The sequence below is a fragment of the Capsaspora owczarzaki genome (assembly GCF_000151315.2).
Source record: "Capsaspora owczarzaki ATCC 30864 unplaced genomic scaffold supercont2.6, whole genome shotgun sequence".
NCBI classification, from domain to species: Eukaryota; class Filasterea; order Ministeriida; family Capsasporidae; genus Capsaspora; species Capsaspora owczarzaki.
The window spans coordinates 1,186,863-1,213,114 of NW_011887297.1; the positions used below are offsets into that span (position 1 = coordinate 1,186,863).

The 26,252-nt window shown below is 52.6% G+C and overlaps 10 protein-coding genes across 10 annotated transcripts; 6 read left to right on the forward strand and 4 right to left on the reverse strand.

Moving 5' to 3' along the window:
* Positions 1 to 36: 36 nt before the first annotated feature.
* CAOG_04348 (HSR1 protein) lies at positions 37 to 3,184 on the reverse strand. Its single transcript, XM_004348126.2, has 8 exons — positions 2,911 to 3,184; positions 2,426 to 2,765; positions 2,196 to 2,283; positions 1,632 to 2,109; positions 1,174 to 1,542; positions 906 to 1,084; positions 644 to 812; positions 37 to 542 (listed from the first exon to the last, which is right to left on the reverse strand). The coding sequence occupies exons 1-8, from the start codon at positions 3,149 to 3,151 to the stop codon at positions 136 to 138; spliced, it is 2,271 nt and encodes a 756-aa protein (XP_004348176.2). The 5' UTR covers positions 3,152 to 3,184; the 3' UTR covers positions 37 to 135.
* Positions 3,185 to 3,394: 210 nt separating this feature from the next.
* Positions 3,395 to 4,284, forward strand: CAOG_04349 (hypothetical protein). The gene is made up of 3 exons (XM_004348127.2): positions 3,395 to 3,574; positions 3,795 to 3,844; positions 4,063 to 4,284. Exons 1-3 carry the CDS (start codon positions 3,426 to 3,428, stop codon positions 4,194 to 4,196), a joined length of 333 nt encoding a protein of 110 aa, XP_004348177.1. The 5' UTR covers positions 3,395 to 3,425; the 3' UTR covers positions 4,197 to 4,284.
* Positions 4,285 to 4,306: 22 nt separating this feature from the next.
* Positions 4,307 to 5,331, reverse strand: CAOG_04350 (hypothetical protein). Its single transcript, XM_004348128.2, has 3 exons — positions 5,310 to 5,331; positions 4,527 to 4,720; positions 4,307 to 4,440 (listed from the first exon to the last, which is right to left on the reverse strand). The coding sequence occupies exons 1-3, from the start codon at positions 5,311 to 5,313 to the stop codon at positions 4,378 to 4,380; spliced, it is 261 nt and encodes an 86-aa protein (XP_004348178.2). The 5' UTR covers positions 5,314 to 5,331; the 3' UTR covers positions 4,307 to 4,377.
* A 546-nt stretch (positions 5,332 to 5,877) lies between these two features.
* Positions 5,878 to 10,913, forward strand: CAOG_04351 (protein kinase; the record flags this gene model as incomplete). Its single annotated transcript, XM_004348129.2, has 19 exons — positions 5,878 to 5,966; positions 6,084 to 6,149; positions 6,237 to 6,320; positions 6,546 to 6,632; positions 6,724 to 6,807; positions 6,893 to 6,976; positions 7,062 to 7,145; positions 7,250 to 7,333; positions 7,413 to 7,496; positions 7,590 to 7,667; positions 7,768 to 7,791; positions 7,901 to 7,963; positions 8,040 to 8,123; positions 8,220 to 8,312; positions 8,409 to 8,489; positions 8,558 to 8,650; positions 8,739 to 8,822; positions 8,907 to 8,969; positions 9,092 to 10,913. The coding sequence occupies 19 exons, from the start codon at positions 5,878 to 5,880 to the stop codon at positions 10,875 to 10,877; spliced, it is 3,195 nt and encodes a 1,064-aa protein (XP_004348179.2). The 3' UTR covers positions 10,878 to 10,913.
* A 152-nt stretch (positions 10,914 to 11,065) lies between these two features.
* On the reverse strand, positions 11,066 to 13,510 carry CAOG_04352 (lung seven transmembrane receptor; the record flags this gene model as incomplete). The annotated part of the gene is made up of 6 exons (XM_004348130.2): positions 11,066 to 11,228; positions 11,339 to 11,516; positions 11,632 to 11,998; positions 12,164 to 12,388; positions 12,511 to 12,927; positions 13,340 to 13,510. 6 exons carry the CDS (start codon positions 13,508 to 13,510, stop codon positions 11,066 to 11,068), a joined length of 1,521 nt encoding a protein of 506 aa, XP_004348180.2.
* A 439-nt stretch (positions 13,511 to 13,949) lies between these two features.
* Positions 13,950 to 16,183, forward strand: CAOG_04353 (hypothetical protein; the record flags this gene model as incomplete). The annotated part of the gene is made up of 11 exons (XM_004348131.2): positions 13,950 to 13,956; positions 14,019 to 14,240; positions 14,267 to 14,718; positions 14,800 to 14,877; positions 14,953 to 14,999; positions 15,065 to 15,126; positions 15,229 to 15,329; positions 15,430 to 15,558; positions 15,664 to 15,789; positions 15,877 to 15,954; positions 16,043 to 16,183. 11 exons carry the CDS (start codon positions 13,950 to 13,952, stop codon positions 16,181 to 16,183), a joined length of 1,443 nt encoding a protein of 480 aa, XP_004348181.2.
* A 132-nt stretch (positions 16,184 to 16,315) lies between these two features.
* Positions 16,316 to 19,272, forward strand: CAOG_04354 (hypothetical protein). The gene is made up of 9 exons (XM_004348132.2): positions 16,316 to 17,009; positions 17,148 to 17,683; positions 17,769 to 17,845; positions 17,941 to 18,032; positions 18,112 to 18,176; positions 18,276 to 18,506; positions 18,584 to 18,673; positions 18,781 to 18,958; positions 19,045 to 19,272. The coding sequence occupies exons 1-9, from the start codon at positions 16,334 to 16,336 to the stop codon at positions 19,200 to 19,202; spliced, it is 2,103 nt and encodes a 700-aa protein (XP_004348182.2). The 5' UTR covers positions 16,316 to 16,333; the 3' UTR covers positions 19,203 to 19,272.
* A 23-nt stretch (positions 19,273 to 19,295) lies between these two features.
* On the forward strand, positions 19,296 to 20,506 carry CAOG_04355 (hypothetical protein). The gene is made up of 5 exons (XM_004348133.2): positions 19,296 to 19,404; positions 19,541 to 19,643; positions 19,826 to 20,009; positions 20,079 to 20,292; positions 20,383 to 20,506. Exons 1-5 carry the CDS (start codon positions 19,312 to 19,314, stop codon positions 20,467 to 20,469), a joined length of 681 nt encoding a protein of 226 aa, XP_004348183.1. The 5' UTR covers positions 19,296 to 19,311; the 3' UTR covers positions 20,470 to 20,506.
* Positions 20,507 to 20,618: 112 nt separating this feature from the next.
* On the forward strand, positions 20,619 to 21,706 carry CAOG_08776 (hypothetical protein; the record flags this gene model as incomplete). The annotated part of the gene is made up of 3 exons (XM_011272104.1): positions 20,619 to 21,109; positions 21,269 to 21,313; positions 21,400 to 21,706. 3 exons carry the CDS (start codon positions 20,619 to 20,621, stop codon positions 21,704 to 21,706), a joined length of 843 nt encoding a protein of 280 aa, XP_011270406.1.
* A 2,846-nt stretch (positions 21,707 to 24,552) lies between these two features.
* CAOG_04356 (diphthine synthase) lies at positions 24,553 to 26,086 on the reverse strand. Its single transcript, XM_004348134.2, has 5 exons — positions 25,867 to 26,086; positions 25,533 to 25,657; positions 25,141 to 25,410; positions 24,972 to 25,063; positions 24,553 to 24,873 (listed from the first exon to the last, which is right to left on the reverse strand). Exons 1-5 carry the CDS (start codon positions 25,999 to 26,001, stop codon positions 24,641 to 24,643), a joined length of 855 nt encoding a protein of 284 aa, XP_004348184.1. The 5' UTR covers positions 26,002 to 26,086; the 3' UTR covers positions 24,553 to 24,640.
* Positions 26,087 to 26,252: the final 166 nt, after the last annotated feature.

The following is a 26,252-nucleotide window of genomic DNA, read 5'->3' on the forward strand; positions in this document are numbered from 1 at the left end:
GAAGACGCCAGTACTCGCTCACGCACAACATCTCTGGGCCAATGTAATATCAAGACGTTGTTTGTATTTGTTATTAAAACCAAATTATCATTGCGACAACATGTCCGTTCAAATTGGGTTGGAAGAAGAACGCTTTCAATCCATCTCATCGGAAAGCAATGCAAAAGCATTCGAGACTTTGGGCGCAGCTCGTGATGCCTTGGTAGTACTTGCGGCTGGCTCGTCATCAGTGTCCTCGTTGCTGGAACCGTCGCTGTCTTCTTCGCTGTCGTCGCCCTCTTCACTCTCGGCTGCCCTGTGATCTCGGATCTGCTCCTGCACTCGCTTTTCATGCTCCTTGGACGCAAATGTGCTAAACTTGACTGGCATCGGGGCAAGACCTTCGCGCTCAATCTGGTCTTTGTGCTGCGCGTAGAAGCCTGGCGGTTTCATGGAAAGGACGATTCGACCATCCACAGCCAAGCGCAGCAAGCTGTTGGCACCCCTGTACACATCGAGTCGCGCAGCCTTTGCCGTGCGGTATCCGCGCTTCTCGGCCCAAGCTGGGGGTATCAAACAAGAGCAAAACAACAATTTCATCATCCCATGAGTTTCAAACCATGCAGCACATCACACCTGTCGCAAAAAGCAAAGCAGCCTCTACCTTCGCAGATATCCCACGCAGACCACACGGGGTTGGGCTTGGCATTCTCGTCGGGGTCGGGATGCTGCTGCAAATCAAGCAGGCGGATCAGGTCGACGCGTTCGGCCAAAAACTTGATGACGGTGTAGGGTTCGCTGACTTGAGCGATCGGATAGATGGAAGCCAGAATCTGCGCAAACAGGTCAACTCAGCAACAACTCTGACAAGGCTGGGTCAAACCAACCCCCCAACCCAACCCAACCCAACAACTCGAATCACAAACCTGCACTTGCTTCGGAACCAATGACGGGAACACAAGACCAGGACAGTCGCACAGCCGGACTTGCGGAGTGAGAAAGATGGTCTGGAAGTGTTTGGTGTGGCCAGGCGTGCGGGAAGCGCTCACGACCTTTTTGCCCATGATTGCGTTGATCAACGAGGATTTGCCGACGTTGGGGTAGCCTAGAAGCAAGCGAGCAAAATGCACGTTGTTAGCAAAAAAAATAGCAACAGCATACAAAGAGAGAGACAGATAGTTTCACGCCACATACCAACAAACCCAATCGTCACCAAATCCTTGTGAACAGTCCGCTCATCGTCGTCCACGACACCCAGCGCAAGCTCATCCAATTCACCATCAGAGTCGCTATTGTCGTCATCCTCCAGCTCGTTATCGTTGTCTTGGTCTCCGTTGGACTCGTCGTCATTGTCGGCAAGCTTGAGGTTTGCAAACGCATCCGCGCCAGAGGCCGCTGCAAGCGCAGCAGCTGGGTCGACACCCGCCGACTTTAGCTGCTGCGTCCAGTCAATCTGTCCCGCGCTCTTGTTGATGGCCAAGTGAGCGCATGCACCAAGCACTTGCTCCACGCCGATCGCGCGCATGCGCTTCTTGCCAATCCTTGCCCGTTTTTTGCGGAAGACTGTTTGTGGTCGTCGGCCACCCAAACACGATGAGTAACACTCACAACAACCAGCACCATCACATCGACCAGAGAAAATTCCGCCATACCATCACGAATGTCCTGGACTGCCCACTCGGGATAGGACGAAAAGGCCGCAATGTGGAGCTCGGGAAACTTTTCGCGAAAGTACTTGATCCAGGCGGAGGTGACAACGGGGGAAACAAGATCAATCTTGTTCAGCACGAGTACTAAGTGCTTGCCTTGCTCCTTGACCACGTGCTGGTACAGCGAGGGTGGCATGTGGAAGGCGGGGTGGCGAATGTCGGTAATCAGCAGGATAATGTCTGAAATCTCAATCACGCGCCAGAGCTGGCGCCACGTCTCGATGTTGTGCTCAAAGTAGCTCAGCTCGTCCACAGAATACTTGGCGTAGATCGCCTCGAGGTACTGACGGAAGCGCACTTCCTCGCGGCGCAGCAGATCGGCTTTGGACTCGGTGTGCGTGTAGTCCCAGGCGGGGCGTTTCGGCATGTCAATCAAGCTGCCAGGCTTGTAGATGTCGTCCAGATCCACTTCAAGATCAGTCTGTTGGGAGAAATTAGGATTGACGGATCAAAGTCGTTTTCCAAAGATGTGCGTGTGAACAAACAAAATGGCGCCAATTCTCTTACCACGGGCTTTGGCTTGAGTGGCTCTCGCGAAACGGCCTTTCGCCTCTCAATCTCGGCTTTGCTCTCCTTTTCGAAATGCAAGTTGTAGCTGGAGACGCCGTCACACGACAAAGCAGTGCAAGTTTGAGTGTTGTTGTGTTGGAAAATCGCAGATTCACCGCAAATCTCGACATGCCTCAACAGACGCCAACATGCACAATCATCATCGAAACCCCAGGACACAAACGTACCGATTGGGATCATAGAGCGAGCTCCGGAGCGACTTGGAGACTGGTTGCGCATTCAACCGATTCACTCGCACCGAGTTGGCAGCGTCGCCGCCAGCACTGGCCGAAGTTGAAGCGCCTGCATCCAGATCTATAACGCCAGCCGCGTTTCCTGCAGCTCGCCTGCGATCGCCTCGTGCGAGAGTGGCTGACGATGATGACACTTTAGCATCCGCCGCGTTGGTACCGCTACGTCGCTGGGCTTGCCCTTTGCCACCGCGCGCCGGTCCATGTGCGTGATGTGCATGTCTGCTACGGTTGCCAATGCTGCTTGAGGCGCGCGCTGTTGTCGACGCCTGGTTGTCTGCTCAGAGTGGAGTTACAAAAAGTGAGCATCGATGATGACACAATACGACTTGCGCTGTTTCGTTCCAGCCAGCCACCCGTCATCCCAAACAACCACATCAATCATGCACACGAAAACGCAGGCAAAACAACGGGCGACCGACCTTCGTCCTCGTGGCTGTCGTTCTGGGCCACTTGAGCATCAGCGGCGTCCGGATCGTCGTGCCCAGCACTGCCGTCACTGCCGTTCGCAGCACTGTCAATGTTGTGATGGATGTCGTTGTAGTTGTCATTGGTGTTGCTGTCGTTGTCATCATCGTCGCCGCCGCCAGCTTCACGCTTGCGCGCGCGCTTGTCCTGCAGCTGCTTTTTCTTTTGCTTTGCACTGAACGCCTTTGCTGGCATGTTGTGAGATTAAGTCAAAAGTTTGAATTGAAAACAAAAAGGGACTGGTTTGCATCTATTCACGAATGGAAGGGATTCGGTGAACGAGTTGCAATGCGTTTCACATTGATCCAAAGTCAATTCAAAGTGCTTGCGTCTTCAATCTCAGAGCACACTGTACAGTGAGTTAGTTAGAGTACTACTGTACAATATTGACATCTCAAATTGACTACCCGGCATCCCATTTCTGAGAAACGCAGTCATTCTTCAAAGTCACTCAACTCCAACAACGACCATGCAAGTCTCGCCTCACGATCCCGCCGTCATCAACACGGCTGTTGGCGCGCTCGTCGCAATCGGCGGCATTGCTGGCTTTGCCAAGTCGCGCTCGGCCCCGTCGCTGATTGCCGGCGTTAGCTTTGGCGCCATCTACGCGTACTCGGGGTAAGTAAGCAGTAGGTTTGAGCGAGTCGTCCTATCGATCGGAACCCCCCACTTTGGACGACTCTCGATGACTTGCATGAGCAGAGCCATGTTCGAGATCGCCCTTAGAGTTTGAGCGCTGGGGGGGGGGGTTCGGAAGTTGGTTCTGTTGTTCAATCTTGAACTCGTTGTGTATGTATTGCAACTCACTTCCCAATGCATTACGCTATGGTATGGACAGATACCTCATTGCGCATGGCAACCCTGTGCTCGGACACCAGATTGCAGCAGGTAACAGTGATTGTCAAACGAGGCCAATCTCTTCTGAGTCCTTGGTTCAACGTCACCAGCGCTTTCAGCTGCGATGATTGTGATCAAGTAGCTGGAGCCTTCACCACGATACCAGCATCCGCCAGGGTTGACTGTATCGGTGGTTGTTGTTGTTGCCTTTGAATTGCTCACCGACTTGCTGATCTTGTCGTTTTTGGCTTTTTTGTTGCCGCAACAAGGCGCTTCGCTTCTTCTCGCTGGCACGATGGGCACTCGCGCGCTTCGCACTGGCAAGTTCATGCCAGCGGGTCTTGTTGCCGGTATTGCTGTTGCGGCACTGGCCTACAACCTTCCCCGCGCCCAGCTGTGGTGATTCGGAAAGCTGTTTTCCTGTGCGAGTCTGTTCCTCGCCCCAGATGATGGCAAAATGCAGACATCAATACACTGTTGCTAGATGTCCATCGCTTGATCTCTCCACTGCGATCGTCTTTGATATCATTCGGATTTTCGTCTTCACAAAAGCCAAAGTACAGTAAACAGCACAGAGTCACTCTTCAAGCAATCACGCAGCCGCCTTTTGCGCTATTTTTGCACTCTTCGCAGAATGCCTTGTCTTTCTATGAGCGTGGCGAGGCAGTTGCGAGTGAGTTGCAAATCCAAACTCAAACTCACAGCCATCCATTCTGATCTTTTGTTTCAGTACCTTGACGAATGCTTCGCTCATTGTGAGCTGCTTTGTGCACTTGGCGCACTTGACGCAGGTTTCGTGGAAGGCCTTCTTGCCGAGCTTGACAAACTCGCCTTGGATGATCTTGCCGCAGCTGCCGCAGCGCTGGTCGTCCAAGAAGGTCGGGCGACTGGGGCCGCTGCCCGCGTTATCCGATGGGAATGGCGACGCTGTTCAACACCCCCCCCCGCAGACAAAGAAACAAAAAAAGCCATCGCATTAGAACATGAGCTTTTTGTTGTTGGTTGTTATTGTTCAGTGAGTGCTGATCAGTCAGCGTCGTCGTCGTCGTGTAGTGTGGCTGAGGGCCTTTGCGGTGTTGTGGTTCAATTGAGCCAGTATCCGCGCTTTATCCCACGATTCCATCACTGTCTCACTCCAAGCACTACACAAGCACAAACCCCCTCCCCCTGCCAAACACCACTAGCAAAGGAAAGCTGAAGCATGCATGGGAAGGAGGGGGGATGGAAGTGATCCACAACAATAACGGTTTGCGGTTCTGTTGAGTTTGGCTGCTTCATCTTCATCCCCTCTCCCCCGTTAATGGCTGTGTGTCTCCCGTCCTGCTTGATTAGGATCACGCGATTTGGCGGAAACCAAGCAAGACTGACGTGTGAAAATGCGGGGGGTTTTGGTCGGCTACACAGCCAACGGGTTTTTGGCTGCGTTGGATACTGATTTTATCTCTATTTGGCGAGGTTTCCGAGTACTTTTTTCCTAACGGCGCTCCATACGGCGCGGTGAGTAATGGAAACTTACACATTCTGGTGTTTAGCTGTGTGTAAAAAGACTGCTTCGTTGGCAATAAAAAACAAGGAACTAGACCAATCCAAACACCGCACCATCTTAAGCTGTACAATGACAGCACATGGAGTACTCCAAACATCGCTATCACCTGGACTCCCTGGGGATCTCGGCGTAGGTCGAACCGTTGCAGTTTGTTGATCTCAACTGTTTTTGTTTTTTGTTTTTTTCCCCTCCCGAAGCCCCCGAAGAGCCCAGGGTCGTGTTTGTGTTTGTTGTGTTTTGCTGTGTTGTGTTATTTTCGGAGTCTGAGAAATTTATAATAGCTGGACAGATGGTTGTTTACTCAGTCGTTTGTTCCATAGCTTGGCTGTCTTTTCAGAGTAACAGAGTACGTCGAGTCATGCTTCCGTGTCAAAGTACAGAGCGGCTAAAGTCCCCCGCAAGCCGCCTTGGCATGTGGATTGCGATTGTTTCAAGCATCTGGACACGCGCATCGTGGCGGCAGCGCGGGCCAGACGAGCACAGCAAACTTGAGCCGTTCACAGTTTTTTTTGAAACGCCAAAGCCAGTCCTAAAAACGATGGAGTCGCTGGATCAGCGTCAGCCTGCCGCGACCGAGCTGCGCGATCTGGATCTGCAAGCATGGAATACTCTGAAAGCACTGCACCTGTGGCGGAAGACGGGGTGGGGGCGGGGGCGACTGGGGACGTACGAATACCATGCGGACATCATCGCCAATGCTTCGAATGCTATTGCTCACCTCACATCCGCTGAACCTTGGATCAGATTCTACCATGAGTGGCAACAAGAAGACCGGCGAGTCCCTAGCCAAAAAGATCAAGGGCGCGCGCGGTGGCATTGAGCAAGTCACTCTGAATGCATGTTCTCTCTGCTCATCGCGTCTGCATTACTAACTTTTACTGCTGCTCGTGCTGCTAGATTTCGCGATCAAGAAATGGGTCCCAAAGGTGCACACGTGATTGCAGAGGAACTCAAAGTGAACACGACGCTGGTAGCGCTCGGGTAAGTCATGTTCATTTTTTTCACTCGCTTGTTTCCGTGTACTCATTGCATCTCTACAGCATGGGGCGCAATGCTATCGGCGATATAGGCGCACAATCAATCGCTGCAGCTCTCAGGCAAAACCATACGTTGACGCGCATCGTGTTGTCGTTTCGTTTTCGTTTTCGTTTTCCTGTGCTTGTTGCTTTTGCCACAAACTGGAAACTAACCTGTCCTCTTTCTCAGCTTGTACAACAATGACATTGGCCCTGTTGGCGCAAACGAGCTTGCCACGGTGCTTGGCACCGAATCTTCCCGCTTGGCCATTCTTGCGTACGATCTCTCTCTGCCCGCGTTTTGACATTGTTGGATGGTTTGTTGCCAGTCTAGAGCTCACATTGCGCCCGATGTGCACATGATTTAGGTTGTTTGAGAACCACATTGGTGATGAAGGTGCTATCGCAATGGCCCTTGCCCTTAAAAACAACAAGACGCTGACTCAGTTGTAGTAAGGTTCTTCTTCGTACGGAGGTTGTGGCAACGCGCCTTGTCGCCATCGTTCTCAACCTTGATCTCCGGTCTGTTCGGTGCAGTTTGGCCAACAATAAGATTGGCGAAGTTGGAGCGAGAGCCCTCGCACTTGCTCTCCAAACCAACTCCAGTTTGACAGGATTGTCGTACGTCACACCCTATCGTTTATGCCGCTTCGTTTTCTGCTCGTGCTCGGCGCTACTTGTACTAACCTGTCCCCGCACGTTGCAGTCTCCATGAAAATAGTATCGGTGATGCAGGAGCGCTGGCGATCGCCGAGGCGCTGGCAGTCAACACGTCCATGACTGAGCTCTAGTAAGTGTCTTGCTTGCTCGTGTTTTTGGCGGTGGCGGCTTGTTGCTTCTCGATCAGGCAAAAACGAACTTGATTTTGCTTCATTTCTCTCGTTGACACGGCAGCTTGCACACGAATGGCATTGGTGATCCGGGCGCGATTGCGATTGCCACGGCGCTCACCAAGAACAAGACCTTGACTCGTTTAGCGTCAGTGACTCGTTTACAATAGCCGGCTTGCACTCGGGCTAAACGCTTACCTGTGCGCTTTGTTTGATTCGATCGATAGGCTGGAGCAAAACAACATTGGGAAGGCTGGTGCCGAGAAAATTGCTGCCGCACTCAAAGAAAACGAAAGTCTGACCGAGTTGGAGTGAGTTTGTTCTGCCGTTTTCGCAACGCGCAGCCAGCTGGCTGATCATGAATCGCACAACCTAACTTGGCCGTTGTCATTCCTTCGCGATAGTCTGGGTGAGAATGAAATCCCGTCCGACGTTGTAAAAAAGTTCAAGGCGCCCAGCGATAAGAAAAAGTGCACCATTCGGTAAGTCTTCTACGTCCGGGCTTGTGTGTCGTGAAAAGACGGATTTCTCACTCAGTGTGCCATCTGGTCTTCCTGCTGTTTTTGCTTTCTGTTTGTGCAGCTTGGATCACCAGAAAAGCGCAAGGTGAGCAAAGTCCTAGACTGGCTTTTGTTTGCGTCATTGGAAGCCGAGGAGGGGTCGTCATCGAAAACTTTGACTCAACAACTTTGACTCGTTTCTTTTCCGTTTTCAGCGTCGTCCAGTCCGAGCCTAGTATCGTTTCCATCGTCGGCAAAGCCACCAGCGGTTCATTAAAGTAGGTCGAAATGTCTCCAGATTGTGGTTTGTTTCTCAACCGCTGGTACTCATGTTTCGTTTCTATTGTTGCGCAGTTTGGAGAGCAAGAAGATTGCCGAACTTGCCATGGAAGCCATCTCGCGGGCTATCGTGACGAACGGGACGATCACAAAAATGAAGTACGCCGATTCGAGCAGACTTGCGTTACGTTTTTTTTTTTTACTTCCTTTGCCCGTTTTTGTTCATCGCCTAACCTGTGAATGTCTATGAGCCAGTTTGAAGAACAACACCCTCGCAGATATCGGTGCTAGACTTTTGGTCGAAAATTTGGTCGATAGCAAGCTGCATCTGAATCTTGTCAGCTTAAAGTAAGTGGACTTCTCATACCTATCCCCCCTCCAATTTTGTCTTGCAGAGTCGTTGTTGCTCATTTGCTGTCCGTCTCGTGCCACACACATCGTCAGCTTGGATTCCAACAACATTGGCAACGATGGAATGGGTCATCTTTGCAAGCTCCTCGAGGGGTCTGCTTTGCAAGAATTGAGGTAGCGTTCGTCCTTGCTTTGTCAACCGACGTATTCTTCAAATCGTTTGACTGACTCGCTTTCACTAGTCTGAACCATAATTGGATTGGTGATGCTGGAGCCCAGGCCATCGCGAGCACACTTACAGCCACCACTCGCAAGTTTGATCAAATGGAGCTCAGGTGAGAAGTTCAATGATCGACGCGCAGGTTGTTTCTCGGTGTGTGTTTTGAAGTCTCCTCTCACTTTTTTTGTTGACTTTTGACACAGGCTGAAGGGCAATCGGATTGGCGAATTGGGTGGTGACGCAATACTCCTCGCTCTGAAACCTCTGAGCACGCAATTCAAGCTCGAGTAAGTGACATGGCTGCATCTGTTGCAGGCGAGTTGCGGCGGCTGTTTTCCGACTGGCTCATCTGTGATTTGTGTCGAATTCAGCCTGTCCGAGAACAGATTGCCCGCGAGGTGCACGGAAAAGTTTGACCAGCTCAAGTCTGTCCTGTACGCTCAATTTTTATTTATTGATTCTTATGATGAATGTTTTTCGGTTTCGAGTCTTTTTGGGTTGGTGAAATTTCCTTTTTTTCGCGTCACTCACTTTTCACCGTTTCACTGCTCAATAGGGTTGACAAGCAAGACACGCCCCCACCCATCACCACTCTTCTGGATCGTCTGCGCAGCTACGAGACACAAATGATGACAGACCACATGGAGTTTCGCTCGCTGTTCTTTGAGCTCGAATCCGCTCTGGCCGCGTCGAGCACATTTACCGAGAGGATTCTTGCCGATGTTGTGGTGCAGCAAGAGGAAATCTCCAAACTCAACCGGCAGATGAGCGCATGGCCCAAGAAGCTCGAGAAGGCGCGCATCAAACGTGATACTGCCGAGAAAGATCTCAAGACGAAAGAGCTCGAGTTGGAGGAGATCAAGACCAAGAATGAGGTACTCGAGTTTCAGATGAGCAAGGTTCGCAACAACGAGGAAAAGCTGCGATTGCTTGCGGAACAAGTGCAAGCTGCCGAAGCCCGACAAGCTGCCACCAATGCGGAACTCCAGGGAGCTCGCGGTGAAATAGGCCGTCTTCATACTGCATCGCAGAAGGCACACACGGATCTCACAGCTCTTCGAGCGGAGCTCGCTCGCAAGAGCACCGAACTCGAGCAGGCGCAAGCTCAAGTACAAGCTCAAGCACAAGCTCAAGTACAAGCCGCCGCGCGTGCTCCTGCCGCCGTCCCTGTAACTGCCCCTTTAACCGCCCCTTTAACCGCCCCTTTAACCGCCTCGCCAGCCCGTGGTCCTACTGCTGCCGAGTCAACTTCACCTGCCATGGGTGTAGCAATCCCCAAAATTCCGCTCAAAGATCTGTCCAATGCGACCAGCCAGTTTGCAGACAACAACGCGCTCGGTAGCGGTGGTTTCGGCAAAGTGTACGCTGGTGTCTGGTCGCAACAAGTTGCTGTCAAGCGCCTGGCGAACCAATCCAACCAAGGGACTCAGCAATTCCAGGCCGAGCTTGAGGCCTTGTCGCGGTTTCGACATCCAAACATTGTCACGCTCTTGTGCTATGCCGAGGAAGGCACTGAGCGCTGCCTTGCGTATGAGTTGATGATCAATGGGTCTGTTCGCGATCGCCTCGACCGCAAATCCGGCAGCCCTGCACTGACTTGGCCGCAACGACACCGCATTGCGCGCGATGTGGCTCGGGCAATGGACTATGTACAAACCGCTTATCGTCAGCCGCTATTCCATCTAGATCTCAAAACGGCCAATGTGCTATTGGACGCTGAGTGGGTTGCCAAAGTTGCTGATTTCGGTCTCAACCGCGTTGCGCCGCTCAATTACGACGCGCACAACTACATTCGGACGGAGACTGTGCAAGGAACGAAGGGCTACATGTGTCCCGAGTATCAGACCGAGGGCAAAGTGTCCGTCAAAACCGACGTGTACTCTTACGGAATCATTCTGCTCGAGATACTGACAGCCAGAGCTCCCAACATGGACCTGACGGCTGATGTACGCAGAGTGTTCAAGCGAAAGCGAGTGATGAACGATATTCTCGACGCCGCCATCTCGTGGGACGCGGCAGATGCCGAGTCCGCCAATGACATGGGCCATCTTGCATTGGACTGTCTTGAGTCTCGAGTCGATCGGCCCTCCTTTGGTGTAATTCTGCGGCGGCTGATGGGCGAAGATCCTGATTCAGAGCCAGATGTCGAGGGCGAGCGAGCCCGCGAGTGTCTTGTCTGTGCCGAGGCGCCGACGACCGCCAAGCTCAATCCTTGCCACCACGCCTGTGTTTGTGTGTCGTGTGCAAAGCGGTTGATCGAGCTCCACTTGAGCTGTCCAGTTTGCCGAGCGCCAATTGAGAGCATGACCGAGGGTCAATATTCTCAAACGTACGTCGCGTGAGTGTGAGGTCGAGTTCAATAAACTATTTATAAACTATTTATTCATAACTTCTTGAAAGCGCAAAACAACAAAAAAAATTCTCAACACACACACACACACACACACACACGCACACACAAAACATTTCACAAAACAAAACCGGACAAACAATCAAAGATCCACAACATTTCAGTGCTACACAGCTCCTATCAATCATCGGCATTTCGCTGCTGCGTATTTCGAGCAGTCAGCTGGCCACCTGGATTGGCACCTTCGTTTGTGGTAACGATCGTGTCCATGGCAATCTCTTCGTCGTCGTCGTCCTGCGACACTTGCAAGTACGGGTTGTCGGCGCCAGGGCGGAAGTGCACACTGGGTCAAGCGTCACGAGTAGATTATCGACAAAGTGAGCGAGGAGATGAACCAAACGAACAAACGAACAAACAAACAAACAAACCAAAAACACCACGCCGCCATCTTACCCGATCCAGATGAAAAAGCCGAGCATCAGGAGCTCTTCAAACAGCTTGGCCAACCACTCGTACTTGAACGGCAAGGCAAGACGGAGCAACTCGACAAAAATCTCGTTGAGGAAGACGTAGATAAACACAGCGGCGTAGAGATAGCGGAAGAGCTTGAGCTTGGGGAGAGCGCGGTTGGCTGCGGGATGACACGTCAGTGGAGTGAGCAGCCAAGAGATGAGACACACGATGCGACATCAGCGGGGGACAGAAAAGATACACACGCACATGCGCGACAGCTTTTTGCAACATACCTTTGCCGTCAACGCCGATCGAGCTGTGTAAATGCTTGATCGACCACATAATCATGACGAGAACAACACCACAGCTGATAATGTTCACCATCTTGTTGATTCGGTTCCACTCGGCGTGCATTTGATCGGACACGTCCAACTCTTCGGAAATGATGCTGGCACTGTTCGACAGCAGCTGCAAGCCCAGAATTCCCGCCAGCACGTACTTTTCTCGCGCCGACAGGTAGAACTTGATGAATGTGAAGCCGGCACCAATCATGGCAATTGCCACGAAAAACAGGCCAGTGCGGGCAAATCGGAAAATGTAGTAAAAGACTTGCCATGCCTCGTTGGCAGTGCCTTCGGTCTGAAGGGTGCGGTCGCGCATCTAAAGAGTTGGAAAAGGAAGAAAAATGCAACGTGAACGGGAGATTTCACAAAAAACAAAAAAAAAACAAAAAAAAAAAAAACAAAACAATAAAGCGAGACAGCAAGCACTTCGGATCCAGTGAAGCAAAGTGTATTGCTTCTTTTTCAACCGTTGAAAACTCACCGCGAGCGAAAACGAGCTGCAGGCCTTCAAGAAAACCAAAACAAGCATCAAGTAGTGAATCTTGAAGACCATGTTGCGGCGACTGACCAAAATTCCCGTCCAAAGGATTGCCGCGCACACAAAGCAAACGGAAGTGACGACGAGGACGATTGGCAGAGGCGATTCGCTGGCAGACAGGTAGTCGCGGTTGCCGGAGGCGTCGAGATTGTATTGCTCAATGTGCAACTGACAATGGGGGGAAGCAGAAAGAGCCGACAAAAGAAAGAAAAAACAAACATGATAGTGGTGAGCAACACAACGCACGCATGATTCAACGCCAAGCCAACGGTGCAGACGAAAAACACTACCTTCATGGAGACGGCAGAGTACGGAACAGAGGAGACACCGGTCGGGCTGGCCATGAGATTGTGGCAGTTAAAGAAGGCAACGTCGTACATGAACTCGGTTTGTGCGGTCGCTTCAATGACAATGGACTTTGTGCCGTTTGGGAAGACGGCGCTGGATTCGTTCTGAGCGACCTTGCCGACGCGCTTTCCATCGACCGTTCCATAGGACACGCGTGCCATGGCGTTTGCACCGCGGCTGATGGTCGTAAACTCGCCATTCGCGCTCAGCCACAACTGAATGACGTTGCGCTCTGGCACGGCCTTGATCGGGCAGCTGGTTTGGATGTACGTCTCAGAGTACATTGCGTCCGTTTCCGTGAGCCAAATGACAATCGCTGTCGGCGCGGTGGTCAACGGCGCGCCCGACAAGCTCTTGATCTAAACACAGCAATAGTGCGGTCAGTTTGTCAGCATCATGCACACTTGGTTCCAAGGCATAGAGGTATCGCTCAAGAGCCGGGTTTTTGAAATGTAGGTCTTTCCAATGCAGTTCCCCCCCCCCCCACCCCACCACACACTCTCGCTCAGCACCCCCAACACAGAATGAAGGGGCGCAAACATTTTGTTGCTCGTTTTGCAATGTGAGCGAGAACGACGGCCGCGGTCGAAGCGAGCGGTAACCGTGAGTTTGAAGCGTCATCGCTCTCCATTCCCGCTTCACCCCATTGCCCCTCAACACCCCGACCACCCACCTCCGGTGGAGATTACTATTTGTTCAACATCAACAAAGGGAAGGGGACGATGACTTGTGGCTGTGGCTGGCGTGGTGGGTTGTCGTTTTACATTGTACGAGAGCAGCGTCATGTCGATGATGCCACGTTGGAGGAGGCCAAAGTTGGTGACTGCGACGCTCGCCCGTGTCGTCGACCTCGAGCGTGTGGATGTCGGCGCGTGCAAAGGGCGCGAGCAGAGAGAGCAGCAGCAGCAGCAGCAGCGGCACAGAGACCCGCTGCAAACGCATTTGTGTTTGAATAGAGAGAGAGAGAGAGTAAGAAGGGCAAAAAGTAAGACTGCGGGCTGATAACTTAGGAAGGGATGATCAAAGGCCAATGATGAGAGAGTTGAATGAGAACGGTAGTGGTTGTCGGGTGCTGCTGGTGCTTGGTGCTGGTGGGCGATGGGATCCGAAATTTGGACTTGCCGATTGACCGTTTCCCCAGTTCAGCTGGTTTGGTGTGCAATTTCAAGCCTTGAATGAATGTCATGGGGATACTTGTGTACATGCATTGCAGGTGCTCCGATCACCGATAGGACGTGTGCATCTTCCATCACTCGTTTCAAAAGTCAAAATTCACGCACTGCAGCTCGTGTCTCCATTTTTTATGTAATACAGTAGCATACATCCTCACGCATGCTTTAATAATAGTCTTACTCAGTCGTCCTCCACTTGCTGCAAGATGATGCAGCGTCTTGGCCGAGTCGCGCGGCCGAATCTCACTATTGGAGTGAAACAGCTCACAGCTTCCCAGACGAGCACTGTCGGATATACTACGACGACGCCGCTACTGATGATGACGATGACGATGTCCACCCGATCGCAGTCGTCGCTGTCGTCGCTGTCATCGTCGCCGTGCGGCGGCTGCCAAGCGACGCGAGCTTCCTCCACTGTCGCCCGTCCCGCGATCGCCGTTTGGCAGTGAATCAGGCAATCTCTATGCACGAGACCGGGCAGCAGGAGCGCCAGGACAAAGGTCACGACCGCCTTCTGCCGCTGCAGCTGCTCCACGAGGATTGGTACTGGCGCGTCAAGCATCCCGCGAGCATGCCGCGCCATTACCGAGGCCCATTGCAGCGCAGCAGATTGCATCAGTGCAGCCGGATCAGCTGGATACCAAGCGCGAGGGATCCGCGCCGTCCATCCCTGCTCCAGTTAATGCACAGCCGCTCGTCAACCCGCCTGCCGCACAGCAACCATCTGCAAATGCACCTGCACATCTAGCAGATACTCCAGCGAGTCCAGCAAGTCCAGCGAGTCCAGCAAGTCCAGTTGGTCTGGTCAGCGGTGTCATCTCACGCCGCACATCGCCGCATCTCGTGTTGCCGGACGTCGATCCCGGCCTTCTGGTCAAGTTTGAGCAGCCCAAGGATTCCGAGCTTGTCCGAGTAGCTGTGATTGGTGCGCCCAATGCCGGAAAGTCCTCCATCGTGAACAGCATCGTCGGTCGAACGGTAACGCAGTTGTTTGCTGTTCTTCCTATTTGATTGTGTTGCTTCTACGAATGTTGACTTGACTTTTGGGGATGGTTTCAGGTCTCTATCGTGTCATCGCGGTCTCAGAGCACGCGGGAGCGCATCCTGGGAATTGCCACACGAGCTAATAAGCAGATGGTATGAAGGAAGAAGAATACTTTTTGCAAAACTCGAATGTCAATCTAACTGTCGCTCCATCGGTGTCCGTGGCAGGTTTTGTTTGATACTCCTGGACTCCTGCGATTTAACTTTTCAAGAAGGTATAGTTGCTGCCTGCATCATAGTTCTGCTGAACAGCGAAACTGAAAACGAATTGCTTGAGCAGAATCCCAATCGGACGAGAACTCTCCCCAGAAAGTACCCGCGCCCTCCTCGAGGCTGATGTTTGTACGTTTGCCCTGTTTATTTGAAGGAGACCGAGTGAGAGACGACCGGTGAACTGCCTCTCTGACCTTTTTATTGTCTGGGTTTTTCGCCGTTCATTCACAGCAATGGTGGTCTACGACGTCAGCAAGCCGCTCACGCCTGCTGACCACGATTTGTTTGCCGCCAGAAACTACCCTCGCGAGGCCATTCTAGTTTTGAATAAGGTGAGTTCTCTGTTGTTCTTGGGACTTGTTTTTTTTTTTTGGTTCGCTTCGAGTTTAACACGCCCCTTTTTGCTTCTCTCTCTCTCTCGCTTAATAATAGGTTGATCTAGCACCGAAAGCCGACATCCTCGCTCGCGCCGAAGAAATTGTCTCCAGGCCTGGCGCCAAGCAATTCGAGAAGGTTTTCCTGACCAGTGCCTCTGCACACGGCGGTGTTTCGGATGTGACGGTACGCCCTTTTGTTGGGTTGCCCCACACTCTTGCGTCCAATGCACTCAGACCACCTGGTCTCACGATTGGCTCTTTGCAGGACTTTTTAATGACCAAAACACAGGCTGGGCCTTGGGAGGTTCCTGCCGACTATAACACTGACCAATCTCGCCACAAGATTGTGTGCGAAGTTATTCGCAAGCACATTTTCAACATGTTTGTTGCCGAGTTGCCTTATCGAGTTACCCAGGTTTGAAACATGACTTTGCGCTATTTTGTTGTTGTTCGCGAAACAATCTTGTGCTGACTGCTGTTGCCCGCTGTATTCTCCATTAAGGAAACGACTCGATGGCACGACTCTGACACGACCCTCGAGGTTTCGCAAAAGCTCATTGTGCCCAAGGCGTCCATGATGGTGAGGAAAACAACGTGCAGTGCGAAAACGATGCCCACGAAACTTGTCGCACTGCCTCTCACAGCTTGCTCATTTTTGAAATTCACAGAAAATCTTTATCGGAACGAATGGAGAAAAGATCAAAAAGCTCATGGCGCTGTCCGAGGAGGAGCTCAGCCGGATTCTCGGAGTGCAAGTCTATCTGCACCTGGAAGTCAAGTCACCCAAGGACTCCCGCAATCGCCGATAACCCAGAGAGCCGCGCATACTATGAGACAAACCTTGATGTTGCTTTTGTTGCCGAGTTTCCATTTGTTATTAGCCTCATCCCAATAACATGTCAAACCCAAATGCGGAAGTGCTCAGAGCTCAGTTCCGATTCTTCTCCAAGTGCATTTGAATGCTTCAACGCGGCTGCAACATGTTATTGCGTCCCGTTGTCAATGCAACCACCACTATTGCATGCTCCTCTCGATTGTGCTTGTCAACAGGAGCAATCGTTCCTGCTGTAGTAGTGGGTCGCCGAGACATGTCGTTGCCGACCGCTCAGACTGCGTCGCTGCATCGCCCGACTGCCACATCTGCGACTCTTACAACTAGTGCGCCAGGGACCTCGTCTTCATCGTCATCATCGTCGTCATCGTCGTCATCGCCGGCATCGGCCCGCGGCAGGATTGACGAGCTGCGCCAGTCACTTCGCGACACGAGGACGGTCCTCGACCAGAAGACGCAGCGCCAAGTCGCACAAGGCGATCCGCGCAGGAGCCGTCGTGCAGCTCAAGCAAAGAGCAAGGCTGCTCGGTTGCTGGAAGGCGAATCACAGGCGGACGCTGCTGAGAACAGGCCGAACGGGCACATGGACGACGATCGCTCAGCCGCCGAGGACGCGTCCATGCAAGGCAACCGAGCTCATGCAGATGCAGAGACTCTGACAATCGACCAAGAACAAGACGAAGCGTTTGAATACGAGGGCGACGACGCACAGCCAATGTCGCGAATTCCGGAGGGATCGTATCGACTCGGCTTGTCGGCAGTTCCAGACCCGTTGAACAAGGCACTCACGCGAGTCATGCACGGTGCGTCGTTGCTTTCTCGTTTGACAGCTGCTTTTGGATGTGTATTCATGCGTTGGACGGGACGCGAGTGGCCAGGAAACGGGCGGTTACCCACTAACTTGTCTCTGCTCGTTGATTTCGGTTTGATTTGACTGACAGCCACCCATCGAGTACAGCTCAAGCAGGACATCCTGAAACTGCAGCACTTTTTGTCCCTGCGGTACAAGGCGAGAAATTCTGCTGCAGAGCTCAAGCTCATTCAGAAAGACGTCGTGGCAAAGAGGAAGCAAGCCGAATTCCGGAGCCGCTATGCAATGCTACGCGAAGAATCACAACTTGACCAAGAAGAGGAGATGGAGGAGGGCATGATGGACGAGAGCGAAATGGAAGCATCCGACCCGAACGCCGAGCCGTTGGAACTGTCGGACATCTCCGCGGACGATATTGCAGAGATTCAAGAGGTGGAGCTCGATGAACTCGCGTCTGCCAGTGATGAGGACGCACCAGAGCTACCCTCCCTGGAAACGAAGTTTAGCAGCATGTTCCGGCCTGTGCCATTGGAACGAACGTCCGATGAAATGCTGCTCAAGAAAATTGCCCACGCGCCAATCATGTTTGACGGCCGCGTTGCCCTCGCGCACGGCATTGCTCAGTCCGCCCTCGACTATGCTGCAGTGGACCGTATTGTGTCGGAGGTACGCCGCTGCCGTTGGATGGGTTCATTGGAGCTGCAGGTAGAACGTTTTTGGCTGATGGGACTGACCGAACACTTTTTGGCAGCTTGTGAAACGGTACGGGGACCAACTGAACCTTGCCTCTGTTCTTGATTACGGATCGTGTTTGGCCACGGGAAGCTGGTACGCTTGTTGCTGTTGTTTCGTTTCGTTTCGTTCTGTTCTGTTTTGATTCGTTTTGCATGATTGACAGCCAACCCACCAATTCAATCCGATAGGGCTGCACGAGCGGTTTTGCCGTCATTCAAACGCGCGACTTTTGTCCACGTCTCTCAATCTGTTTTGGACTTGGTGACAAAGACTTCGCGAGGTAAGGGTCAGGGGCGACTATCGAATTTCCGATTCACAGTAGCCAGTGGCCCCGAAACGCTCATTCATTTGCGGTACAGATTCTGAGCGACAGTCAACATTCACTGAACTCAGCTTGCGCAGCTTCTTGCCATCAACCTCATCGGTACGCGAGAGTGGTGTGTGGGTTGTTTCACGTTTGAGAAATTCATAGCTGATTCTGAATCGCTGGTTGTTTTCTTCGCCAATGTGTCAACGCCCACAGGACCTGGTACTCGGCGTCAACGCTCTTGCTGAGCTCGCGCCAGAACGAAAGCTGCCGCTGGTCGAGCAATTGTGGGAACTAACCGCGCCAGGTGGATTTCTCGTGTTGGTCGAGCATTCTGATCGACTTGGCTTTCATGACGTCATGGCCGCACGAAAGCACCTCCTGGAACTTGAACGTGCCAAGGCCAGTGAATTGGGCACGGCAACCCAGTGTCATGTGGTAGCGCCGGTAAGTTTATGGACGGTCTTGTAACTATTCCAGAATCACCTCATTTTTTTGCCTCTCTTCCCTCGCTATCTGAACAGTGCCCTCATGATAATGAGTGTCCGTTGATTGCTAGCATGTCACTCGACATTTGCTCCTTCCGCCAACGAGCGCGGTTGAATGAATCACGAGTATGTTGTTTTCTTGCTGTCCGTACCTTTTGCATTGCTTGGAACCCCCATGGCGTTGACTTTTTGGGTTGATGGAATCCTTCTTTGTTTTTTTTTCTGAAATCCAGACGGCGGTCAAGGCATTCCAAAAGTTTGGCTACTTTCCTTCGTACTTTACCTATGTGGTGCTGCGGAAGGCCAGCCGAGAGGAGAAGCCTGTGCCACAAGCGACCTGGGCTCGGATTGTTCTAGAAGAACCGGCGCTACATCGAAATCAAGTTGCGACGCATCTGTGCACTGCGGAAGGTGGGTTCCGACGAGGGAAATAGGGGCCAAATGCGATTGAAACTGATGGGTGCTCACAGCTGATTCTCGACGTCGCGCACCGCTAGGTGAGCTCGTGCGTAACTTTACAGTGGGCAAAGCTGTTGGTCCTGCCTTGTACAAGGCTGCCAAGAGGCGATACCAGCAAGATTTGGTTCCGGTGGCCGAGTATCAACAGGCGATGAACAGTCTGCGCGAGCATCGAAATGCCCCTCGCTCTCGCTGAGCACATGCCCACTCGATATTATATTGTGTATTGCCATGTATTCTAATTTCTATAAACTCGGTTTCCTCGCTCCTCAGTCCAATTCGTTCTTTACCGTGCTGTATATTCAATGAGCTCGGTTCGCATCGAAGTCGCCGGGCGATCCGTCCAAGTCCGCGAAGACCTCTCGATCGACAGCACCGGCGCCAAAGTCTGGAACACTGTACGTGTCACTTTCTACTGCACTTCACTTTGCAACGTCAGCAGTCCAGTATACCAACAGCTGGAAGTGTGGACTTGCTCCCTCATGGCTCGGCGATTGAGCCAACGCACTCATGGTCGCCATCCGTCGTTCACAGAGTATTGTTCTGCTCCGGCACTTGGAAAAGATGCGCCGCAAGCTGAAGTACGATCAACCAGGAAGGCGTGTGCTCGAGCTTGGCGCTGGCTGTGGATTGCTTGGTAACGATGGATTTTGCATTGTGTATTGTGTGGTTGAGACTCTGAGACACGATGTATTGGCAACAGTCCAGAATAGTGTTTGGGCTTTGGTTGACAATGCATTCTATTGTTCAAAAAACGGCGATGGAAAGGAAAGGATTGAAAATTTGACCATTTCTGCTGTACTGCGACTATTTTGACAGGAATCAGTTTGGCAAGCATGGGCTGGCACGTTACAGTCACCGATATGGCCGTCATGCTGCCGTTGTTGCGCGAGAATGTTGCGCAGGCAAGAAGCTCTGTTGCGACGACAGATGAGCAAGATGCGTCCAGTAACACGACACGATTGGAAAGTGGCGGGACTTTGACAGTTCGCGAACTTTGCTGGTAAGCTGAGATGAAGAATCTGCCGTCCTGTCCTTGTGACACTTTGCGCAAACTCATGCTTGTACATAGGGGAGAGACAGATCTCTCCGAATTCAATGGGCCATTCGACTGTATTGTTGGCACCGATGTTGTCTTTCTCGAACGGCTGGTCGATCCATTGATTAATACGCTGGATCAGCTTGGAGACACGTCGACCAATGTGTTTATTTGCATTGAGCCGCGCAACGCTGTTGCGTACGACATGTTTCTGAAGCGAGCAGAGCAGTTGTATGATATCAAGCAGGTACAGCAAAGCGGGAGTTTTGGTTTGCATGAAGAATTGCTTTGTGGTCTGGCAACATGCTGACGATTGGACTTTCATCACTTGGCATAGTTGACACCCGACGCCGAGTTTCGAGATGACTTTGTCAAGCTATTCCAGCTGCGGAAACGCTTTCTGGCAACGTCGTCCGACGAATGATTTGTTCATGTTAAAAATTGATATTATTAGTACTGTAGTACCAGACGTTCATCCACGCCAACGATCCGGCAAATCCATTCAACTTGGAGCTTGATACTTTTCCTATAATAGTGCATGTTGAGCGCAGTCATCATTGCACAGGCGTCGTGATGGCCGATCCGGCGCGACGAGCACGGGCAGCCAAGCCGTCGATGGACACCGAGCTGCTCGGCCGTCTCGTGCGACAAGTTGAAGCGCATAACAAGATTGTCGAAACGCAAGAAATGTGGCGGCAGCACACCAAAGACGACCGCGATGCGCAGGAGGACAAGGCGGACGGAGCCAGACAGAGTGAACACCGGCCTGGCTCGCCGAGCACAAGTCGAAGAGGCGACAGTGATCAGCATGGTCATCGAGATTCAAGCCGTGGTCGGGATGGCGGCTCCACCCGAAGCCGCAACGAACGAGACGAACGACGAGATGAACGAGATTCTGGCTCGAGACGTCGAGATTCTGGTGCAGACGACCGACGATCGTCGTCCTCGCGTGAATCGCATTCAAGACACTCGGCACCAAGACACCGGTCGGATGATGATCGCGAGAGGCGAAGCGACCAGCGGTGGGACGATCAGCGGGAACGAGACAAAGCCGACGCACAGAGGTAAACAAGGCGGTCATAATGCGCCGTAGTTGACATTTGCAGTTGCAAGATTACAGGGTATGGTTGTGACGTTACTTTGCACGAGGGAACATTTGGTCTCACTCGATGCGGTGCGGGGGGGGTCTTTTTGCTATTTGCATTTTGACACTTTTTCCACAGAATTGCGCGTGCTCGACATCGTGTTGCTACCATGGACTTGGATGGGTATGGATTGAACGCCCATCGATGTGCTTGAACAGTATATGTGAAGCTGGGCTGGCTGTACTAACTGCAGTGCGCACTACTTTTAGTTGGGACCACGGCGGTTTTACCATGTACAATAAGGATTCTGCACAGACCGCTGCTATCTCCCGCGGTCGCCGAAAGAAGAAGCGACGCTCGCGTTCATCGTCGTCCTCGTCGTCGTCTTCTTCATCCTCAACTTCGTCGTCTTCGTCTTCGTCAGAGAGCGAATCCGACTCTGAATCCAGTCATCGTCGCAAGCACAATCGCCATTCTCGTCGTCGGCGCTCCCGGCGAAGATCCGAGTCAAGATCGAGATCCAGGTCAAGATCCAGGTCACCTCGAGCGAACAGCAAGCGAGCGACCGAGCGATAGCAGCGGATTGTCGTTTTGTTCTTCAATACTCGATCATTTCTCTTCAGCTGGTCTCTCCCTCCCTCTCAATATGAAGTGATGCGTTCCAAGCGAATGTCAATCTCACGGATCATGGCTTGTACAGGTGCAGGCGCATCATCTGCACCACGATTTGCTCTGATTTTCCATCAATCGCTGCATTCAATGTTCAACGGCTTCAAAAACAATCCGTCAGCTTTATTTTTCTGTTTCCATTTCTATATATTTCATCACTCCTGCTTTTTCGTTTTCGTGTATTCTGTTGATTGAGGATGAAGCGCGCGGCAGATGCGTCTTGGGGTGAGTGTTCCAGCTCCTCGTGTTGAAACAACAAGAAAAACATAGGAACAAGCTCTCTCTCTCTCGCTCGTTCTCGGGTTGAGGGGCCGCGCTCGCGTGTGTGAGGCATTCATCAAGACAACAGACAACAGAGCCAGCGTCGTTGATCCACCTGCGGAAGCGCAAGGGAGGGGGGTTGGTTCAGTGCTCTGTGCAACGAGCAGCGTGGAGCTCTTCCCTCGCTCTCTCCACCTCTTCACCTCTCCCACTCTCGCTACATCCGCTTCCACTCCATTCAGCCTGTCGCTCGACGTACTTTGATCATCAGTCAGCGACTAGTCTGTGCGTCTTGTGGTTGCACCCCCGTAACCCTAACCCTGCACTTCTGATACGAAACACTCAAATGAAAAAAAAAAAAAAAAAAAAAAGGCGGGAAAAGTTCAATATCTCAGCAACTTTGAGATTTTGTGTTTGAGATTCGAAACACTCAAAAACATGTCATGTTGATAGACATTAAAGTGGTGCAACGATGGATTTGAAGTGCATCCCTTTTGGTTCATGCTTCTCACCCTGATTTGTTTTGGCTTTGTTTTGTTTTGGTCTGAGCAGTTTCGGGTCGCGATGGCAAGCCAGAGGCGCCGGAAGACCCCAACGAGACGGATGCAGCCAACCAGACAGCGTCCGCTGAAGAACTGGCCAAGCGCAATATTGCTCGTGCTGTCGGACGGAGTCAGTTGAATGCCGCCGCAGCAACAAACGGTGAGGCGCCCAAGCCTGCGATTCCCTTCGCATCGCCTTTTGCTTCGCTGTTGAATCGTGCACCGGCACCTGCTGCTGCTGCACCCGCTGCTGTGCCTGCCCCTGTTGCTGCTGCTCCTGCTCCTGCCGCAACTCCTGCCGCAACTCCAGCTACCGCCACCGCCACCGCCACACCGCCAAAGCCAGTCAACTACTTTGCTCAGGCGCTCGCGGGCAACACTAGTGCACTGAAGGTTCCAGTCTCCATCATTCCGACCACATTCCGATTGCCCTCGTCCACGTCAAGTCCAGGCGGCTCGGCCTTCCCACCCCTTCCATCCTTCCTGAAGAGCGCGGCCCCAGCAGCAGGCTCCCCGACCGCTGCGGCTCCCCTATTCACGCTGTTCAAGCAAGGCTCCGCGGCTGCGGCCACCCCCGCGTCGCCATCGACGGCCGCAGCGCAATCTGCTGACGGCGAAAGCCCCGCAGCGAAAACGGCCGTCTCGCCTGCACAGCCCGAGGCCGATAAACAAGCAGCAGCAGCCCCTGCTTTGCCTGCAACTCCTGTGGCCGCAGCCACGACGCCTGCAGCTGCCACCGCCACCGCCACCTCGCCAGTCGCTGCAGCACCCGCGACAGCCACGGCTGCAACCGCGCCTGCCGCCGCCCCCGCCGCAGAGGGCGTGGCTGGTGCGACCGCCACAAAGCCGCCGCCGCTTTCGTTTGGCAGCAAGCCCCTGTTCCAGTTTGGCACGGCTTCTGCCGCGCCCAGCTTCATGTTTGGCCGCAACACGATGGACCGCGTCTCTGCCTTGCCAACTGCCCCAAGCACTCTTCCGGCTCCTCCAGCCATGCTGTTCGGCAAGCCGTTCGTGCCTTTCGTCCGACCCGGCGGCGATGCTGCCAAGCCTGCAGCAGCAGCACCCGCTTCCAAGGACAGCAAGGACGACGACGACGAGGAAGGTGGTGATGATGACGAAGAGCAGAAGGAAGAAGGTGAGCCAGACGATTTGCGCTGTTGTCGTTGCCTGAGAAACAATGTCTCACACGTTGCGACACGGTTGCAAGCAGAGAGCTCCGGCCCCGTTGTGATGACTGGCGAGGAAGACGAGGAAACGGTGTATCAAGTAAGGCTTGAGCTCGAAAACACAAGCAAACAACGTTTCAAGTCATGATGCGTTGGTGTTCTAACGCGGTATCAATGCTTCTGTCCCTATTGTAGACACACGGCAAGCTGTACTCGTTCGACAAGGCCTCCAAGTCGTACAAGGAGCGCGGCGAAGGCTCAATCCGCATCAACAAATCGCCTGCGACTGAAACCTCCCGTGCATTTGCCCGTATTGGTGAGGCTTTCAGCATTGCATGTTGATGATGGGTGTCGGCCTTTAGCGCTCGAGACTTGAGCAAACTAACGTTGTTTCCCTCTTATTTCGATTTTCCGAATTTTCAGTCATGCGAACCACGGGTAGCCTGCGCGTCATTCTGAACGTCCGCCTGTACAATGGAATGCCCATTGACCAGGCCAACCCCAAGTCTGTGCGCATCACCGCGCCCGATTTCGAAACCAAAGAGTCGACCGTGTTCTTGATGAAGGTGAGTTGCGTTTTTTTGTCGCGACTGTTTGTGACTCCACTTTGCCCCGTACTCAGCTCTGCGTGTTCAACAACCACTGTTGCAGACGTCCTCCCAAGAAGGTGAAAAGTTGTTCAAAGCCATCAAGGATCGATGTGATGCCGAGCCAAAGGTGACCGCCGAGTCAAAGGCATAACAGGATTTTAGTCTCTTTCTGTGGTTTTTGTTTGGTTTTGCGATTTGTGAGGTGAAGTAGAGAATGCATTCTTTTTTTCGTGACTGTTCAACACCAAACAACTATCGTGCGGCCACAACATTGTCGGCATTTTATCGGTGAGATTCGAGCAGCGGCACAAAGGTCTGTGGATTGACGGCAAAAGACGCGAGCATCTCAATCTCGAGAATGTGCATCGTGCCAGCGAGCACGAGCGAGTGCAACGGCGCGCCAAAGTCAGCCGTCAACAGCTCCTCCAGCGTGCCAGAAATGATGCGTTGATCGCTCTGGCCGACACGTGCAAGCCCAGCAGCGATTGTCTTGCGATCATAGACTGGGGTTTCGCCTAGATAACACAACAGTTGTCGCATGCGACTGCGTGAGGCACGGTAATTGACCGATAAAATGGACTGCGACAAGACATACAAAGAAAAAAATACATACCAGCATCGCGCTTCTTGTCTGACACTTCAAGAAGCTGCTCGACAGCTTGGTTCACCGTCATGTAGCGCGGAGGATCGTAAACGACCTTGCCACTGTCACAAAAAAACAAAACCCAATGAACGACAAATCCGTTGCGAGAAACGATTCGCCGCAACAGCGTTTGACATACCGCATCATCGCATCGAGATTGGGCTCCTTGACTTTGATATCGAGGAGGCAGAGCGAGTGCAGACCGCCCTTGACGTTAAAGGCAATCTTGTCGTAAAAGCTGTCCGGGCGCCAAGTCTCGGTGAAGAAGCAAATCGAGACGCTCTGGCCGTAGTTGTACAACTGCAATCCGCAGCAGCCGATGGCGTTCATGATGGATGCATTGTGGATGACGCTGAACGGGATTCCGCGTTGCTTTGCCCGCAAAATCATATCGGTATGGGTGGTTGCGCTGCCAAGCGAAACGAGCATCGAAAAGTGAGAACGAGAAGCCTGGATTGCCCCACGGACGAGCCTCGCACTATTTTTTTTCTTTCATATTCAATCGTGCATCAAACCAACAGAGATGCGTACCCGAATGGATCGCCGACGACCAAGAAGGCAACGTCGTCCTCATGGGCGTTGTTCAGAATGAGGTCGGCGTTGCTCTCGACGGTTTCGCGGTCTGCCACCTCGATCTTCTTGTCGTACAGCTCCTCCTAATCAGCAGCAGCAGTCACAGTGAGTGTGGTTTGGCGGGGCAGCTTGAGGTCCGACCGAGATTTGACTCCACGAGGGCGGCTCGTTCGTCGCTCCAGTCCACCATCAAGATCAAGCCAAGCAAACCAGCGCTCGGGCCAGAGTGCACTCATTCATCATCGAGCTCTAAATCACGGCTGATGAGGTCGAGCGACCCCAGACCACTCACAAGACGCTCCTTTGGCGTTGCCAGAATGCTCGTGTACATTTCGAGGAAGACACGCTTGCACTTGCGCACGGCCTCCAAGCCGCGCACGGTAATGTCCTTCTCGTCGCCGAGACCAAGACCAATGAAATACAGCATTCTGTTCGAAAAAAAAAAGCCGGAGGGGGGGGGGACGAAACGAAAAGGGATTGGTTCAAAAGTGGAACTGAAAGACTGAGACTTGTCATGTCCGCATTTGGCTGGAGAGTGCGAGCACAAAAACAAACCAAATGAGGCCACTCAAGTACTGTATTGGGGATTCAAAAGCTAGACTCTTTGTTGAGTTAAGGCTTCATTTGAAGCCGCTCAGGAAACAAGATTTTTCGCGCCCAGCCAAAGGTCAATGCAAA

Bases quoted from the DNA above. Each gene is read 5' to 3' on its own strand.
- CAOG_04354 (XM_004348132.2), top strand. From the start codon at position 16,334: ATGCTTCAACGCGGCTGCAACATGTTATTGCGTCCCGTTGTCAATGCA. The intron at 17,010-17,147 runs GTGCGTCGTTGC...TTTGACTGACAG, and splicing joins ACTCACGCGAGTCATGCACG to CCACCCATCGAGTACAGCTC. The intron at 18,177-18,275 runs GTACGCGAGAGT...CAACGCCCACAG, and splicing joins TCTTGCCATCAACCTCATCG to GACCTGGTACTCGGCGTCAA.
- CAOG_04349 (XM_004348127.2), top strand. From the start codon at position 3,426: ATGCAAGTCTCGCCTCACGATCCCGCCGTCATCAACACGGCTGTTGGC. The intron at 3,575-3,794 runs GTAAGTAAGCAG...TGGTATGGACAG, and splicing joins GCCATCTACGCGTACTCGGG to ATACCTCATTGCGCATGGCA. The intron at 3,845-4,062 runs GTAACAGTGATT...TGCCGCAACAAG, and splicing joins CGGACACCAGATTGCAGCAG to GCGCTTCGCTTCTTCTCGCT.
- CAOG_04350 (XM_004348128.2), bottom strand. The intron at 4,441-4,526 runs GTACTGAAACAA...CCACGCTCATAG, and splicing joins TGAGCGAAGCATTCGTCAAG to AAAGACAAGGCATTCTGCGA.
- CAOG_04348 (XM_004348126.2), bottom strand. From the start codon at position 3,151: ATGCCAGCAAAGGCGTTCAGTGCAAAGCAAAAGAAAAAGCAGCTGCAG. The intron at 1,543-1,631 runs GTATGGCGGAAT...GACCACAAACAG, and splicing joins AGTCCAGGACATTCGTGATG to TCTTCCGCAAAAAACGGGCA. The intron at 813-905 runs GTTTGTGATTCG...CTGTTTGCGCAG, and splicing joins TGGTTCCGAAGCAAGTGCAG to ATTCTGGCTTCCATCTATCC.
- CAOG_04355 (XM_004348133.2), top strand. From the start codon at position 19,312: ATGAGCTCGGTTCGCATCGAAGTCGCCGGGCGATCCGTCCAAGTCCGC. The intron at 19,405-19,540 runs GTACGTGTCACT...CGTCGTTCACAG, and splicing joins GCGCCAAAGTCTGGAACACT to AGTATTGTTCTGCTCCGGCA. The intron at 19,644-19,825 runs GTAACGATGGAT...CTATTTTGACAG, and splicing joins CGCTGGCTGTGGATTGCTTG to GAATCAGTTTGGCAAGCATG.
- CAOG_04356 (XM_004348134.2), bottom strand. From the start codon at position 26,001: ATGCTGTATTTCATTGGTCTTGGTCTCGGCGACGAGAAGGACATTACC. The intron at 25,411-25,532 runs GTACGCATCTCT...TTCGCTTGGCAG, and splicing joins GTCGTCGGCGATCCATTCGG to CGCAACCACCCATACCGATA. The intron at 24,874-24,971 runs GTATGTATTTTT...TGTGTTATCTAG, and splicing joins AGACAAGAAGCGCGATGCTG to GCGAAACCCCAGTCTATGAT.